This window comes from Lolium rigidum, chromosome 6 (genome assembly GCF_022539505.1).
Source record: "Lolium rigidum isolate FL_2022 chromosome 6, APGP_CSIRO_Lrig_0.1, whole genome shotgun sequence".
NCBI lineage: Eukaryota > Viridiplantae > Streptophyta > Magnoliopsida > Poales > Poaceae > Lolium > Lolium rigidum.
In genome coordinates, this window is record NC_061513.1 from 271,742,322 (window position 1) to 271,759,879 (window position 17,558).

The 17,558-nt window shown below is 45.8% G+C and overlaps 1 protein-coding gene across 1 annotated transcript; it reads right to left on the reverse strand.

Moving 5' to 3' along the window:
- Positions 1-10,106: 10,106 nt before the first annotated feature.
- On the reverse strand, positions 10,107-14,710 carry LOC124661824. The gene is made up of 11 exons (XM_047199706.1): positions 14,645-14,710; positions 14,172-14,256; positions 12,998-13,194; positions 12,347-12,429; positions 12,146-12,191; positions 11,997-12,053; positions 11,867-11,921; positions 11,695-11,795; positions 11,540-11,603; positions 11,311-11,444; positions 10,107-10,574 (listed from the first exon to the last, which is right to left on the reverse strand). Exons 1-11 carry the CDS (start codon positions 14,708-14,710, stop codon positions 10,386-10,388), a joined length of 1,077 nt encoding a protein of 358 aa, XP_047055662.1. The 3' UTR covers positions 10,107-10,385.
- Positions 14,711-17,558: the final 2,848 nt, after the last annotated feature.

Sequence of the window (17,558 nt, forward strand, 5' to 3'; positions counted from 1 at the left end):
TCAGAAACGAGCTAACAAACACTTGGCAGACACTGAATTGTCCAAACGAAACTTGCACAGGCCAATTCTACCGGCGAGGTCATGTGGCGTCCCAGGAATGTCAGTGTATGTCGTAGTGCTAGGATCGTAGATCTGAAGCACCAACGACCATCCTTCGTCATGACCTTTGTCCAAAGAGCACTGCAGGAGGAGCTTCCCACCATCATCCATCACCCTTAGTGGCATATAACGGCACATAGTGTTGATTAATCATGTTGCTAGTAGAGGAGTAGTAGCAATTTACTTAGACCCAAATAAAGCACCGTCCATGTGTGCTAGTAGTAGCAGTATTTGAAAGCTTGACTACATGGAGGCACAAGGTGGCCATGAGGCAAACGTGCATGGCTGTAGCCTGCATGTGTGGCTTGACATTGTGGCTTACACTAGTCAAATGTTCACACTTAGGAGAGCTGATCTATTCAGCTTGCTAGTAGTATAAATAGGGGTCCTTTGTATCAGTTTCTACACACCAAGTAGTAGAGAAGAAGCAAGAAAAGCAGACGTCTTGAGCTGCACCAAAATACTACTCGTGTCCTCCATTCCATTGGAGTTTGAGAGTGCGTGTGTTCCAAGTGATCAGCGTGTGAGTAGCACAGCTCTTAGTAGTAGAAGCTGACAATTGGTATCAGAGCCAAGTTGTGTAGTTATGCCGAAGGGCGGAGGTGTTAGCGGGTCAAGGACGTCGGAGGAAATGGAAGCCGAGATCGAGGAGAGGATCATGGCTCGTGTGCTGGCAGCGAAGAACGGCGGACGGGGGCTAGCAGCTCCGCGTTCTGCGCGTGACGCGGGCATGTCCTCGACGGCCATTCCGCTCCTAACACGCTCCAACTACCACGAATGGTCGCTGCTCATGCGCGTCATTCTCGAAGGTCGTGGCTGGTGGAAGGCGGTGGAGACGGGTGATGCAGAGTTCACCGACGACAGGCTGGCACTCGAAGCAATCCTTCGTGCCGTGCCGCCGGAGATGCTCGCCACCCTCGCCGTCAAGAAGACAGCCAAGGAGGCTTGGGACACACTCAAGACTCTACGACTCGGTGCCGAGCGAGTGCGCGAGTCGAGGGCGCAAACGCTGCGCCTCAACTACGAGGAGATCAAGTTCCGTCCGGGGAGTCAATCGATGACTTCGCCATGCGACTCCAAGCTCTCGCCAACGAGTTGGAGGTCCTTGGCGACCCGCTTGACGAGAAGAAGGTCGTCCTCAAGCTGCTACGTATCGCTCCTAAGCGGTACAAGCAATTGTGTTGGTCGATTGAGAGCTTGGTGGACTTGAATAATTTGTCCATTGAGGAGCTCGTCGGCCGGCTCAAGGTCGTCGATGAAAGAGACGACGACGGGCACGACTCCAGTAGCAAGCTCCTGCTCACGGAGGACCAGTGGCGCGCTCGCATGCATCGCGAGCGCGACAGTCCGTCTGGTAGCAGTGGTAGCAGCTATGTGCCGAACCGGCGCCGCGATAGAGGACGCGGGCGCGGCCAGGACGGCGCACGTTATAGGGCTGGAGAGGGCGGCCAACGAGGCCGCGTCGCAAACGGCGCCCCGCAGGACAACAAGTGTCGGTACTGCGGTATACCGGGCCACTGGGCTCGTGAGTGCCGTAAGAAGCAGCGGGATGAGGCACACTTGGTGCAAGCCGGCGACGACAACGAACTGGCGATGCTAATGGCACAAGTGACTGCCATCTCGATGGAGCCCGAGCGTACTGGTGGCCATGTCTTCCTCAACGAAGAACGCACAAAGGTACGGTTTGGCGATGAGGCGGAACCCGTCGATGCGCCGTGGTATCTAGATACCGGTGCATCGAACCACATGACGGGCGACCGCAAAGCCTTCGCCGACCTTGACGAGAAGGTCACTGGCTCGGTGAAGTTCGGCGACAACTCCGTGGTGAACATATGCGGGCGCGGTACCGTAATGTTCACTAGTCGCGGTGGTGAGCACCGCGCGCTAACGGAGGCCTACTACATCCCACGCCCGAAGACAAGCATCATCGGTCTCGGCCAACTCGACGAGAATGGCTGCGAGACTATGATACGCGACGGCACCATGTACGTCCGTGATAGAAACCGGCGTCTCCTCGCCAAGGTGGAGCGCTCACGGAACCGCCCGTACAAGGTTCCTCTACAGATCGCGCAGCCGGTTTGCCTCTCGGCTCGCCGCGGCAGTGATGCATGGCGCCGGCACGAGCGCCTTGGCCATCAGCATTTTGGTGCTCGGAGAAGATGGCGCGCACGGGCATGGTGCGTGGTCTCCCGCAGATCGACCATGTCGACAAGCTTTGCGATGCTTGCCCGGCGGGCAAGCAACGTCGCGCCCGTTTCCTCAAACGGCCAAGTTCCGCGCGACGGAGAAGCTGGAGTTGGTGCACGGTGACCTCTGCGGTCCCATCTCACCACCGACACCAGGCGGAAAGAGATACTTCCTGCTGCTCGTGGATGACCACAGCCGCTACATGTGGCTGACGCTGCTCGCCTCGAAGGACGAGGCAGAGGCGGCAATCAAGCGCTTCAAGGCAAGTGCTGAGGTGCAGAGCAGGTGCAAACTGCGCACGCTCAGGACGGATCGCGGCGGCGAATTTACATCCAAGGATTTCGATGCATACTGCGCCGAGCACGGCGTCCAGCGGCACTTGTCTGCTCCCTATTCTCCTCAGCAGAATGGGGTAGTGGAGCGGCGCAACCAAACCGTTGTTGCCATGGCTCGCAGCATGCTCAAGGCGCGAGGAGTTCCGAACAAATTCTGGGGAGAGGCGGTGACCACGGCGGTCTATATCCTCAACCGCTCCTACACGCGCAGCGTCGACAACAAAACTCCGTATGAGGTATGGCATGGAAAAATACCAAACGTGTCCTACTTACGGGTGTTTGGATGTGTTGCACATGTCAAGACGGCGCGCCCCCAACTCAAGAAGCTTGATGACCGAAGCACGCCCATGGTACTCATGGGCTATGATGTTGGATCAAAGGCATACAAGCTATTTGACCCAGTGTCGCAGCGCGCACATGTCTCCCGAGACATCGTGTTTGACGAGGATGCAAGCTGGGAGTGGGCTGAGTACGCCGACGCTCACCCCGCTCACACGTTCACCATCGATTTCCCCGTTTCGGGAGTCGACACTAGCGTGAACGACGATGTGGCCACGGATGACGGGGGGTGGCACAATCTCCGCCACTCTCTACACATCAACCGGAGGAACCAGCAACACCTGCGACTATGCCTGTCTCGCAGCACGCTGGTCACGACGCTCCAGTCGAGTTTGTGTCACCTCCACCTGGAGTGACACCAACCTCGGCGGATGGCGACGGACGGCTACGCAGGTTCCGCACCATTGACAACATTGTCGCCGAGTCCGCTGAGAAGCTCCTTCTGGTGGTGGGTGAAGAACCTGCCACGTTCGCCGAAGCTGAACCACACCCAGCATGGCGTGCTGCCATGTTGGATGAGATGACCGCCATCGAGGAGAATGGCACCTGGGAACTCACAAGTTTGCCAGCGGGTCATCGCCCCATCGGGCTCAAGTGGGTCTTCAAACTGAAGAAGAACAATGCTGGTGACATCATCAAGCACAAGGCTCGCCTTGTTGCAAAGGGATATGTCCAGCGCGCCGGCATCGACTTCGACGAAGTATTCGCCCCGGTCGCTCGACTCGACTCTGTGCGCGTGCTCATCGCACTTGCAGCACAACAGAGTTGGGAAGTGCACCACATGGATGTCAAATCGGCATTCCTCAATGGCGATCTTCTGGAGGAGGTGTACGTGGCTCAACCACCTGGTTTTGTCCGCGAAGGAGAAGAAGGCAAGGTGTTACGGCTGCGCAAGGCACTCTACGGATTGCGCCAAGCACCGAGGGCCTGGAATGCTAAGCTCGACAGCACACTGTTGTCGCTTGGGTTTCAGAGGAGCCCGTCGGAGCATGCTGTCTATACGCGCAGCACCGGTGACACGCGACTACTTCTCGGTGTCTACGTCGACGACTTGGTCGTGACTGGTGCAAGCACACAAGAGATCTCCAAGTTCAAGAAGGAGATGAAGGAGAAGTTCAAGATGAGTGACTTAGGCCTCTTGAGCTACTACCTCGGCATCGAGGTGAAGCAGACTGCTGGCGAGATAACACTCGGTCAGGCGGCATACGCCGGCAAGCTACTCGACAAGGCCGGCATGGGCGACTGCAACCCAGTGCATGTCCCAATGGAGCCCAGGCTCAAGCTGAGCAAGGAGAGCTCTAACCCACCGGTGGACACAACATTCTACCGCAGCATTGTCGGGAGCCTAAGGTAGCTTGTGCACACTCGGCCTGACATTGCATTCGCGGCTACGTTAGCCGGTTCATGGAGAAGCCCACGACAGAGCACATGGCTGTTGTCAAGCATTTGTTGCGGTACATTGCTGGTACGCGCAACTATGGCTGCCGCTACGTAAAGGATGAGGACGGCGACAAGCTAATTGGCTACAGCGACGCCGACATGGCAGGCGACATCGACGACCGAAAGAGCACCTCAGGTATGCTATTCATGATTGGTCGTAACCCTGTGACTGACTTGGCAGTCACAGAAGCAGAAGGTAGTCGCACTTTCATCGTGCGAGGCGGAGTACATTGCTGCGACAACTGCGGCTTGCCAAGGAGTTTGGCTCGGCCGACTTCTTGGCGACCTCCTCGACAAGAAGGATGACATCGCGACAATCTTTGTGGACAACAAGTCTGCAATTCAGCTGTGCAAAAATCCGGTTTTCCATGACCGGAGTAAGCACATCGAGACACGCTTCCATTTCATCAGGGAGTGTGTCGAGGATGGAAAGATCGATGTCGAGTACATCGGCACTCATGACCAGCTCGCGGACATTCTGACTAAGGCACTTGGTCGCACTCAGTTTCAGAATCTGCGAGAGAGAATCGGCATCGTCAACCTCTACAGCAACTAGATTAGGGGGAGAATTGTTGATTAATCATGTTGCTAGTAGAGGAGTAGTAGCAATTTACTTAGACCCAAATAAAGCACCGTCCATGTGTGCTAGTAGTAGCAGTATTTGAAAGCTTGACTACATGGAGGCACAAGGTGGCCATGAGGCAAACGTGCATGGCTGTAGCCTGCATGTGTGGCTTGACATTGTGGCTTACACTAGTCAAATGTTCACACTTAGGAGAGCTGATCTATTCAGCTTGCTAGTAGTATAAATAGGGGTCCTTTGTATCAGTTTCTACACACCAAGTAGTAGAGAAGAAGCAAGAAAAGCAGACGTCTTGAGCTGCACCAAAATACTACTCGTGTCCTCCATTCCATTGGAGTTTGAGAGTGCGTGTGTTCCAAGTGATCAGCGTGTGAGTAGCACAGCTCTTAGTAGTAGAAGCTGACACATAGATGGTGCCATTGTAATCGTGTACGCCTTGATCGAGCTTCTCTTATTGGAAGAATTATCCAAGATCCACATGTTGGTGAATGGATCCACTATTTCCTTAAACGTGCTGCCATAGATATCGCCGAACACGGACTGTACGAAGCACAAGGCGCCGTTGAGCTCCGTTAGGTGGATTGCCACCATTGGGGCCCTTGGATCACATCGGCCTTCCATTGCTCGCTCTCAAGGTCAAAGCAGCACAAGGTGTCGTTGTTTGAATATGTCTCGTCATGAAAGATGTACATTAAACCATCGATGACGATAGGGGAGCTGCGTTGCGAGCAAATCTTTTCCGGTGATGGCTACAGTGTTCGCCTCCACCGTCTAGGGCCGTCTCCTATGGTGAAGACCTCGCAGGTGTGGTCGGCGCCAAGGCGGACGAGCTTGTATTCGCCAGACGGGACGGCGCCGCCGAAGCCGAAGGCCGTGTAGTAACGCTGGGCGGCGTAAGGGAACACATCGTGCTCTAGGATGTCCATCTGTGGGCAGGAGATGAGCACCTCCCCGGTGGCTGGATCGACGACGTTGACACCGCCGCAGGAAGCGCCCTTGACGCAGATGAGGTCATCGAGGCTGTTATTGCACAGCATCCCATAGTCCCCGATGCCCTTGAGGACTCTGACGATGTTTCCGTCCATGTCCAGAAGCCGCATGTCGCGGCCTTGGACGGGTTCTTCCTCTTGGAAGGATCCAGTGTCGACGAGGAGCGGGCCGTGGTGGGACTTGCGCGCGGCGGCGAAGATGGGGCTAGAGATGAGGTCGCGCCACCCCTTGGACACGCATCAGAACCGAAAGACGGACTTCACATGCGTCTGGGAGAGGATGTTGAAGACGGCGTGGTAGGGCAATGATACAGTACCCATGTGACCATGTCGACGAGACGAGAGCGATGATGCAGCTTGGCCTGCCTATCAGCGGCCGAATAAGTAGGGAGTACCAAATATAAGATCCTAGTGTATAATTTATTGACATCCATGCACATATTTCGTGAATGCAGCGACCGTCCCTCCAATGCATTTAACTGACCATCCTTCCAGATACACAACCTCCGACGATAGCCTGCAAATTGTTTCGATCAAAATTGTATCAACAAGAGGAGCTCTACGGTGGCCCATAGATGTGTTTGGAATGATCATCGTGCGGGATGTCTTGGATAATCGCATGCGCAATATTATCTTCGCCGGTGCAAGGAGTAATTGTCAAACCATCAACGAGGAGGTAATTTTGAACATGTTTCTATCTTACATCGTATTTTCTGTTCGGCATTGACCCGTGCCGAGGGAGCATCATTATTTCCTTAATAATTTAGCTGTTGCATGTGCAGCACCCCTATCTACAACTCACAAGGTCCTATGCGTGCTGTTGTGACCTGTATCGACCCTGGGAACATCGAGATCGCGCTCAAAGTTAAGGGCGCAACTGAATCAGAGGATAGAGACCTAAGTTTTCTAGTTTTATTGTTGAAAAGCAGTATGTATATTTCCTACCATGGAGACTACTCTAGCAAGCGTAGCACACTTGAGTTAGAATTTCACCACATGGCTGTTGCCGCGGAGGCGACAATCGGTGTGCAACTCATCACCGGTGGATCGTCATTACCACTAGGTGATTTTCAAGGTGTATTCACATAGATGATGTGGAGATTTTGTTGCTTGCCTTCCGAGATGGTAAATTGTCGCCGATGATGGCACGGTCAATCTTTCACGACGTGTTATAAACGCTGGACTCCATGATTGAGAAGAGCTCAAGGTCTCTATTGTCGCAAGATGTGAAGAGGAAGAACAGGTGGCTATAAGAGATGATATAGTTTTCACACCTAAAAGATATGGTAGAAGTTGTGGTGTACTTAATATCGGTAGGTGTAAGATGCAAGTCACCGTTGCATGGTCCCTTATACGTTGATTAGCTTGACTAATCTAGCAAGGCTGAGTGTTGCTGGTTTGCTTTAGATAATCTAAGTAGTGATTTTCTCAACTTTTTTGTGTGTGGCAAGTGGCTGTTCTGGTAAGTTGGCCAGTTTTGTTTTGTTTAAAATGGTATGAACATAACACAATTTGATATCGTCCCTAACTATCACGAACATCAATTTCCCAACGAAGAACTAATGGCGGGCAATTCCTGGTCAAAATTTGAAGCACTTGATGTAGTCCGAGGCCCTCGTAAACTTGCGCTTCTTCTAGCGAGTCTTCATTGCTGATGGTGTGTCCTTCTCATGAGGGTCTTCCTCATCGTCAGAGATATCATAGATCACTTTCTCGGGCTCCTCCACTTCATCTTCTTCTTCGGCGTTAAAGCTAACTTTATCTTAATCTATCTTAATCTCCATCATGTTCGAATAGAGGTTTGGTGCACATGGGCACTAGTACTCTCGGTTTTAAAAAAATCAAAAAATATTTTTGTAAGTTTTAAAAAATTCTGGAAGAAAATACGTATGTAGTCAATGATGTATCCACAAACGTGCAAAAAATCAATTTCAAATATTTATATTTTGAGCTACACAAAAATGACAATAGTGTAGATCCGAGTAGTACATTTTTAAATCTCCAAAACATATAGTTTTGTCTTTTTTATCCAGCACAAAATAAAATGAATTTTTGTTTGAGATTTTGCATGATTGTGATATGTATTAATGACAATCTTCAAAATTATTTTTAGATTTTTGCATGATTGTGATATGTATTCTAATATCTTTTGTATAATTAGATTCAGCAGTACGATTTGACTGAAATAAAATTCATACATTTTTGTAAAATTCTAAATATTGTTTTAGGGTGTTGTGAGACTATTTTCCAGTCCAAAACAAGTACTCGAAGATAATTTTTATAGGCTATTGTCTAATAGCTATTTAGAAGATCTTAATTGACTATTGCTTTCTCAATAATGATATTTTTCAAAATATGTGTGAATGCATGACGAATTCCCAATTCAAATGTTACAGGATTCAAATCCCGATGGCCGCATTTAGTAGCATTTTTGCAGTGTACATGCGATTGAGCCTTCTAATACCCGGAAAAAGTGCATAAACCTCCATATGACGATTATACAATCTACTGAGCTCTAAGCTATTTCCTCCATGTAATATCTAATATATGTCGATTATACAACCTCTCTTCTCAAACTCAGAACAGAAATGGTTAAATACACTATGCTTAGAATCGGGGGTGCTATTGGGATCCTTCTAGACTTGCTCTAAGGATCCAGGAGTGATATTTTGGCACATGTGAGTATATGCTCCCTTTAATTTGAATGCATTTTAGAGATATTTTGAAAATTTAAAAAATTTGGAACAAAAAAATTTGTAAGTACATCTTCACATGCTACACGCTTACACATTTGTTTCTTGAAAAATTGAGTTGTTGCATGGCGTGTATAAAAAAGACAAAGTTCAGTAAATGAACGGCGGAAAATTGCTTTTGTATTGCTCTGTTGATAGAGCGCGATCACCGTTTTGTGTCGGCGAAGAATTAACAATTTGTGTACTAACATTTTCTCAATACATGGGAGTTGTGAGAATAGTGGCGTAAAATGCACTTGGGTGGAAAGCTGCCTTGCTCACTAATAATTCTTAGAAGTTGTTTGGAAGCTAGGCTTTCATTTTATTTATAGCATTTTGAAATAAATACATCTATTCATCTTATTTACATTGTAATTCCGAAAATGATCACTTGTTTGGTTACCACAGGAATTTGCAAATGATAGCAGAATTCAATACTGAATTTGTAAATGGCTTCCATAGAGAAACGTGAATGACAGGTCTCAGCTCGGAATCGTATTTACCCATGACGTCATTTTGTTAGATTTTCTAAATAAAATAACGGCCCAATTTTATGGCAACCAAACAGCTCACCTATGAAATCGCAAAATGAATTCCAGAATTCCAGGCTCAAATAGTAAATACCAAACGACCTCTTACAGCTTTTTATCTTCTCATTTTTTTGATAGGAATTGTTACATATAAATAACACTTGCTACGCTGGCTGCTGCATTAACAAAACATGCACTTATAACTTTTCAAGTGCGTAAGCAGAAACAGGGGGTAGCACGCTCGTGCGACCCAGAATATCTTCTAAAAAAAATGCTTTGAACTGAATGAATGAAATTGGCGCCCTCGGAGCCTCTTCCACAAAAACAAAAACAGAAACAGGAAATAATAAAATATTACTAAGATTCAGAAATTCCAATGAAACAGATTAATCTAGCGTAGTTACATATTTCAACCATTTTACCAGTTAGTTAAGAACTATCCTTTTGATATTAACCTACCAAAACTAGTAAAGAGACCAGAGGGAAGCTATATTTGCTTGCAAATCCTGTAGAAGTTTGTGACTCCAAAGCTGCTGCAAATCATCAATCAGCTAGAGCAAACAGTTGTACATACTCCCTCTGTTTTTAAATAAGTCAATATGTAGTTCTAAACTTTGTTCATAAAAAAATATACATCTACTCCCTCCGGGGTCATATTAATTGACTCTAATATGATTGTATCAGACAAATTTTATCAATTAATATGAATCGGAGGAACTAGTAAAATTGCTTCTCTCATCGCGCAAAAATCAAATCCAATGACATTTAGCATACAATCTCCTTATTTTTACATGCACTTAGTTTATTGAAGGTGAAAGAATTAAAGAGAAGTGGGATGTTAGTTTGCATCTTCCCGATGTATTTTTCCTTAACTTCATAATTTATCTTTAAAAACCCTCATGTACACTTATTTGAGGGAGTATATATATACATAAAGTTCTCATTCTTGGACCCTTTTCTCTTACTGCACATCTCTCTCTATCTCACATCTCTCCATCCATGTAAAATGAACACATGAATTTTACCAAAAATAAAAAGTTACATGAGAACAAACACATGATGCAGCCGCTAGCCTACCTACTATTGAAACTGAAACAAAAGGAACAACAACAACAACAACGGATTCTAGACGTGTTTCGGCCACCGTTTCCTCATTCTCTGTGCGCTCTTTGGTGTTTGGGCCTCCTGAAGTTGTCCCACTTCGAGACAAGAAGATGCAGGAGGTAGTAGTAGATGGTCCTCACACAAGTCATGACGAAGTTCCAGCAAGAGGAAGGCCAGTACCACGGATAGAGCAGACGGAAGAACAGACTTATCACATGCCTTGGATAGCGACCCACCTGTAGCCAGACATAACCATGAGTTGCTGAACTTAATCAAGATATTATGTGTACTACCAACCATTTGAAATAAAAAATATTTAAATAATTCAGCACCAGAAAATTAGTAATTAACAGTTTTTCATCATCACAAGCCCTCCAGATAATAGTTTGTGCACATGTATAGGTATCATGCCGCAAGAATAACGGGAGTGATATAAAGTGGCAAGATTATTACACCCTCCGATCAAAATTAATTGACTCAACTTCATCTAGATGCATATGTATCTAGAGCTAAAACAAATTGGAGGGAGTACATTTGTTGCAAGGCATATCCCCAGGAGGACAAATTGTCCATGCCTCCCAATAACCCAACTAACAAACATCACAGAAAAAATAAAGTTTTTGTAGAAGCGCACAAAGGTTTGCTCTACATATGTACAACAACAACCAAGCCTTTCAGTCCCAAACAAGTTGCTCTACACATGTAAGAAATTCAAAATTCAAACATATCCAATGCCAAGGGTAATAGGAAAGAAAATTTATGGCAAATTTCAATTACTAAAATTGTCCGAAATGATCTCTTTTTTGTTACTCTTGACATGAAATGGATGGAGTAGACCAAACCATAATATTTACAACAAATTTTGTGATTTCCCTAATGTTTGCTAGCTGGATTGCATATGCAAGAAGTACATATTGGAAAGAAACAGTGTAAGTGCAGAGCTAAGTTTTCGGTTAGTCAGACAGCACTCACAGGAAAAAGTAAGTCCAGCGTATTCCAGGCTGCATGCCGTACAGCTCTTGTTGGGTAGGCAGGGCCTCCAGGTGATGTGAAACTGTAAAGGCAGGACTTCAGTCTGGTGCTTGTACTCATCCTCAATTCCCAGCCTGCGTTAATTGACTTTCTTTCAGGATAAAATGTGACCTTTCAGTGGAGAACTACACATATTTACTATAGAAATATAGTCGTTGAAAGCAAATACGTTGAAGGATGGTCATGCGGGAAAGGTAGTGCAGCAGTACTGGCTCCACTTTTAGCTTCTGGAGCTGGATTAGCATTGAACAAATATTTAGTCTGCAGAACTGATATAGCATGTCATATGGAAGATAACACCGAATGTTTCATTCAGACGATAACCTGATCAGTTAGTTCAATCACAAAGTAATCTGCAGCTCCACCAACCAAGAAAGAATTTGGAAAAGCAGGGAAATGCTCAAGAAAACTCGCAAGCAGGTGATCTGCCCATGGAAAATTGCAGCAGTTCAGTAGCAAACAACAAGCACCAAGAGGGCAGAGAAAAAGAACCTACCCTGATCATAGAACAGCATGAATCTGGAGAGGAGGAAGAACAGATTTCTACCAGCCTGTTCACAATGCTCAATTAATATCATTTGATTAGGAAAGGCTAAGCACATTTCAATGCACAAAGGGAGATTGACCTGTGGCGATATCTTACTCAGTTGATCTGGAACTAAAGCGACTTCTTCAAGGAGGTACTGCTCAAGAAACAAAGGATGTTAGGCAATAGTGTAAGTTCACATGATGTACAATTCCAAATGTACAACCGCGTCAATGAACAAATACTTACATGATACAGCGGGAGGAAGTGCCTTGTATTGGTTTGAATGTCAATCCTGTAAGAAGATAATTCTATCATATCACGGGAGTTTCGGGGAGAAAGTAAACAGGCATCATTACAATATTCTACTAAGTAAGCACAATCAGATTGGAGTTAATGAGTTGTCAGCTAACAACAGCTCAAGTTTATTGTTGCCACTGGCCATCATACCAAAATACATTAGTGGCTCCTTGGACAAGAGCAGAGCTGTATCTTAGTGATACTTCCTTCCCATCAAGAGGAACTTCAAACAACTGCAACGAAAAACTTACCATTCAAAAAAATGAAGTAAAAATGGTAGCTACTATAACTTGGTACCAACAAGACCAAATAACCAATAAAAGATTAATTAGCTTTTTTACCGTTATTTCTAACGTAGTTTGTTTAGCCTACCTGAACTTGCTTGAGACATATGCTTTGTTGTTAGGTTACATGCAGCAATATGGTAACTAGGTCATGAGGTTAGTATAATATTAGCGATAGGAAAGAATTCTTCTCTATAATCAGGTTCTATTTTCAGTTTAAATTTGATGTAGAACTATATACATCAGTACATTACGGTCACCTTAGTGTGGTTGCACCTTATACTCCGTAGTGGTACATAATATTACAATAAAAGAATGCGTTCACTAGTGATTTGTGTTTTGCAATAGCAAGAGATGAGGTGCAGAAAGCATGTTCTTCCACGTAGGCTGAAATGAAATCCAAGTCGATATGCTAATATGACTTTCTCAGTAATAAAGAATGAATTTGTTGTAAATATGAAGGAAACAACATACTAAAGGTCCTAACATATATAGAGATGTAAGTTTCAGTACATACCCATCTATGAAAAAGAAGTGCAAATATATTGGCCGCAAAGGACTGGCTCCAGAGTTGCACTATCAACTCAAGTATCCGTTTCCCACTTTCAGGTACTTTTACAAAGTGATTTGCAAGAATCTCATAGAAGCACAAGTGGCTGTCTTCTCGTTCATCTACTGGAGCAATGCCCTCATTACTCGTGCTTATAATCTTATCTGTTCATCAGAAGAAAGAACTTTATCAAAGAATAACATCGTACCTTTTTTTTGCGGATACCATAGTATCACTATGTTTCAAATAGATTTTTTTTCTTCTAATTTTAGCATCTCAATTTTTTCTCAAAATACTTGTCCTTCTACGCTTCCAGATTTCAGTGCAAGTTTACTCATTGTGTTCATATTTTCCCTTCATCAATATCATCAACGGAGGAGCTAATTACTTCTTCATGTTTCTTTTTTTTTAGTCCGTAGCTACTCTTGTTGTATGCCTCGCTATGTGGAGGAGAAAGGGGTATAATTTAATGCATTTGTGAGGGGAAGAGATAGATGGCAAAACGTGCCTTGTAAACTGATTTGGCAGAAGAAAGATGTACTCCCTCCGTCTAAAAATAGGTGTCTCACTTTGTCTAGATACGGATGTATCCCTCCCTCCCTCCCTCTAGATACGGAGTACTAAATTTCTGCAGACTGAGGGATGTATCTCTCTCGCCGCTGGATATTATTCTTCTGAGATCTTACCATTCATAGTAATTAACAACACAGTTCCAATAATAGCATATTCAGTGCGAGAACAAATAGAAAATGCTGCCTAGACGCGAACTTAAGCATGTTGAACTTGTCCAGCTAATCATAACTATCATGTTCCAAAGGAACACGACTACAAATTGTGGAGCTAAATGTTGGTTTTCCTTTGTTTCTGCATAACTGCAATATTGTGAAACCCGAAGGTCACACACAACAGGAATTTCGGTCGAAATATCTCATGAGATATTCCCTATTAACAAGAAGTCGTTAGATATTGCCGTAAGCTAGCAGAAATTTCAGTGCTCTTGGTTGCAAATTCAGAGAAGGCCGTCTTTTGATATGCTAGATCACAGACATATATATGCGTTAACAATAACATCACAGGAAGATCAGCAGCATTAGCATTAACATTAGAAGCTATGCATATATATCCGGAGAGATGTGAGCACCTCGAGCGCGGTCGTCCACCTTGAGCGCGATGTCGGCGAAGAGCTGCTGCAGCAGCTGGAGACGCTGCGAGTTGGAGGTGATAGCCTGCACGCAAAGCAACGAGCGAGTAAAACATCCAGTACAGCGGGCGGTCATAATTCAGTCTGTAAGTTCTCCATGGAGCCGCAGCAAAATGAAACGGACAACAACCCCCAATTCCTAAAAGCAAGGCCAAAATTTATTTGGCTGAATCTCCCTCCAAATGAACCAAAAATTCAACCTTTATCCATCGGTATAATTAAGCAACCCCCGACCGACGAGCCGCACGCCAATTCCCCCCAACGTATGTAGCAAAGCTGAAGTACGGAATGAGGAAAGGGAATCGCGCGCCTGCCTTGCTAGAAACTAGACGATTGCGAATCGACCGTAGGCCAGGAGCAAGAAAGGGGGCGGGCGAGCGGGCGGAGGGATCGGAATGGGGAGAGAGAGAGACCTTGTGCAGCTTGCGCTCGATCTCGAGCGAGAGGGCCTCGAGGTGGTCCGCCGTCCGGGTCCGCATCGTCCCCTCGCCGCCGCCGGCCGGCCGGCACGGGATTTTGCTCGATTTTGGGAAGGGAACCGCCGGCCGCGCTCGATTGGATTTGCTCCACCTCTCTCTCTCTCCCTTTCTCGGTTTCTCCTGTGCGCACGTACGTATTGGCGCTTATTCTCTTGAGCGGTCGCATCTGGACCGTACACGTGGACGGAGATCCCAGCAAGCGATACGTGGCTCGAGCTCGGCTGCTGACGTGGCGGAGGTGCTGGCAAGCTGGGCTTGGACGCGTGTCAATGAAAGTGACACGTGCCATGGCTGGAGGCTGGAGCGCTCCATGCATTTGCGTAGCAAAGAAACTCGTGTATCGTTGCGTCACGTTGAGATGTTGAGCGGCGGAACTCTCTGGAGCTGGTCTCTGGCGGCGACGATGAAAACGAACACTAGATTTTGTGCCCCACCATCCTATGGAACTTCGGCAGAGATGGAGAGGCGATAATACCCATCCGTCAAATTTCTTAACTTTATAAAAATATGCATTATCTAGATCTGTTTTTATTTTTGATGTGGGTATTACCCTTCGGATATTCGATATTAGGCTATCTCCTCCGATCCAACAGAGGGCCCACAAGAATCACTGCAGTCCATGATGGATCAATACGTCGGTTGTAGCGATGGAAATATGGAAGGAGGCGGATTCTTGACAGACAAGGCAAGGAGACTTCGTTTAAGAAAATGATAGATTAGATGTGATTGTCCGCATCCATCACTCAATCATGCAATTCAAAGAAATGGTTTACTTATCTTCTTCTAAAGGATGGAATTGCTAGATTTTCAGTAATCTCAATTGAGGAGGAAGCTAGTCCCACTTAAATTCGATCTTGTTGTAATCTAGTTGAATTCGTGCAAGACTCTTGGTACCTGGCCTCCTATATAAAGGTCAGGAGAGAGTTTGCCGAAGGCTAACTACACAATCCTGCATACACCAAACCCTACAAATCTTGCCTCCCGGCGAGATCACCACTACGCAGTTTATTGGTCGCCCCAATATAACCTTTTTCATAATCAAGATCAGACAAGCAAAAGTAAGGGTTTTACCTCATCGAGGGTCCCAAACTTGGGTAAATATCGTCTTCTGTTCGTTTGGTATCCGATATCTCGTGCTAACCTGCAGGATTCCATCAACCCTAAGCCTCTCATGGTGGACATTGTTGAGGGCCCCTCAACAGTGTTAGTGTTTAGATATATGCAAACTTAAATAAAGCTGAGAATATTTTTATAAATAAAAAGGTGTACTTTTTTTTTCCTTACAAAACTTAGTGCCTCACGGAAAATTATAAACAGAGTAACAAACGTTTATATACAACAAGAAAAAATAGGAGAGAATATATTGTAGAAACTAACATTCATTGATGGAAAAGGATGGGATAGCTCGCCCGTACGACGGTGTGTTACGATTAGCGATAACTATCCCGCTTGGTGCAACAACTCATCTTTATTCCTTCCTCTTATCCACTCACGAGCATCTCCTTCCATTTGTTGTCTCTCTCTCTCTCAAAAGACTCCACGGGAGAACATCGCACCCCAGTCCGCCATCGACGAGGTCGAGGAGGCGAATCGGGGGAGGCTGCATCGTCAAAGATTGGGAGGAGACGAATCAGGGAGGCCATCGTGCCGACGAGCACAGACCGGCTAGGCCGCCACGCCGACAAGCCCAGCGCTACACACGAAGGTCCCCCGACAGCCCGCCGGCCATGAGCATGAGGAGGAAGCTTCTTCCCCAAGGGCAGGGGCGCTACTGACGGCAAGCACGCAACAGAAAGGCTGTCGCGGAGCGCAAATCGGAGGAGGCCAGGCCACCGCTGCGGAGCACACATCATGAAAAGTCACCGAGCCCATGAAGACATGCTCACTAGGAGGAGGGATTCATCGAGCAGGAAGGGAGCAAGCAACGAGCCCCCATGAAGAGCAGATCAACGTGGACAAGATCAGGCATGCCGCCCCCATCAAACGCAAGGAGGCCGCTGCCCACGAGCAAGCTGACGCGTGCATGCATGCAATAGTTTCATGTTTTCCTCCTGAACAGTTTATCTGCAAGTCGATTGATGATAGATGATTGCTAACGTGATGTGATATATGATCTTCTCTTTTCTTAATTTGCCAAGTATTAAGTGATAATCAGGCAATTAATAAGTAGTAATTTGGTTGTTATTAGCAAGATAAGTAATCTGGACGAGTTCATATCTAGATTAGCGATAACCTAGTATTAGCTAACTGATAATATAGTGGGTAATTAGTAGCAAGATAATTAATCTGGATGAGTTTCATGTCTAGATTAACATATGCAAAGTGATAATATGATAATTTCTAACCGACAACCTGGTAATTTGGATGAGTTTCATGTCTAGATTAACATATGCAAAGTGATAATATGATAATTTCTAACCGACAACCTGGTAATTGTTAGCAATATAATTAACCTGGATGGGTATGTGGCTATGTGCTTAGATTAATTTTTTGCAATTACGTAATGGTAACCTGATATTTGCTAAGTGCTTATATGATAATCAGGCTAAGTGATAATTTGGTAATCGCTAAGTGCTAATCTGTTAATCAGTTTAAGTCACAAGAAAAATCTGATAGTCATTTGCAAAGAATCTGGTAATCATCTGCAGATAATCAAGAAGTGATTTGCAATAAAGAGTGTCACTTTTTTACCCATCACTTTGTTTTGTTTGCTTCTTTTTATCAAAAACACAAAAAATTAGTTCATTTTATAGTTGTTATTTTGTTGTTTTGTTTTAATCTTGCTAAAATGAGTAATCCTGAGAACACAAAGTTGTGTGACTTTACTAGCACAAACAACAATGATTTT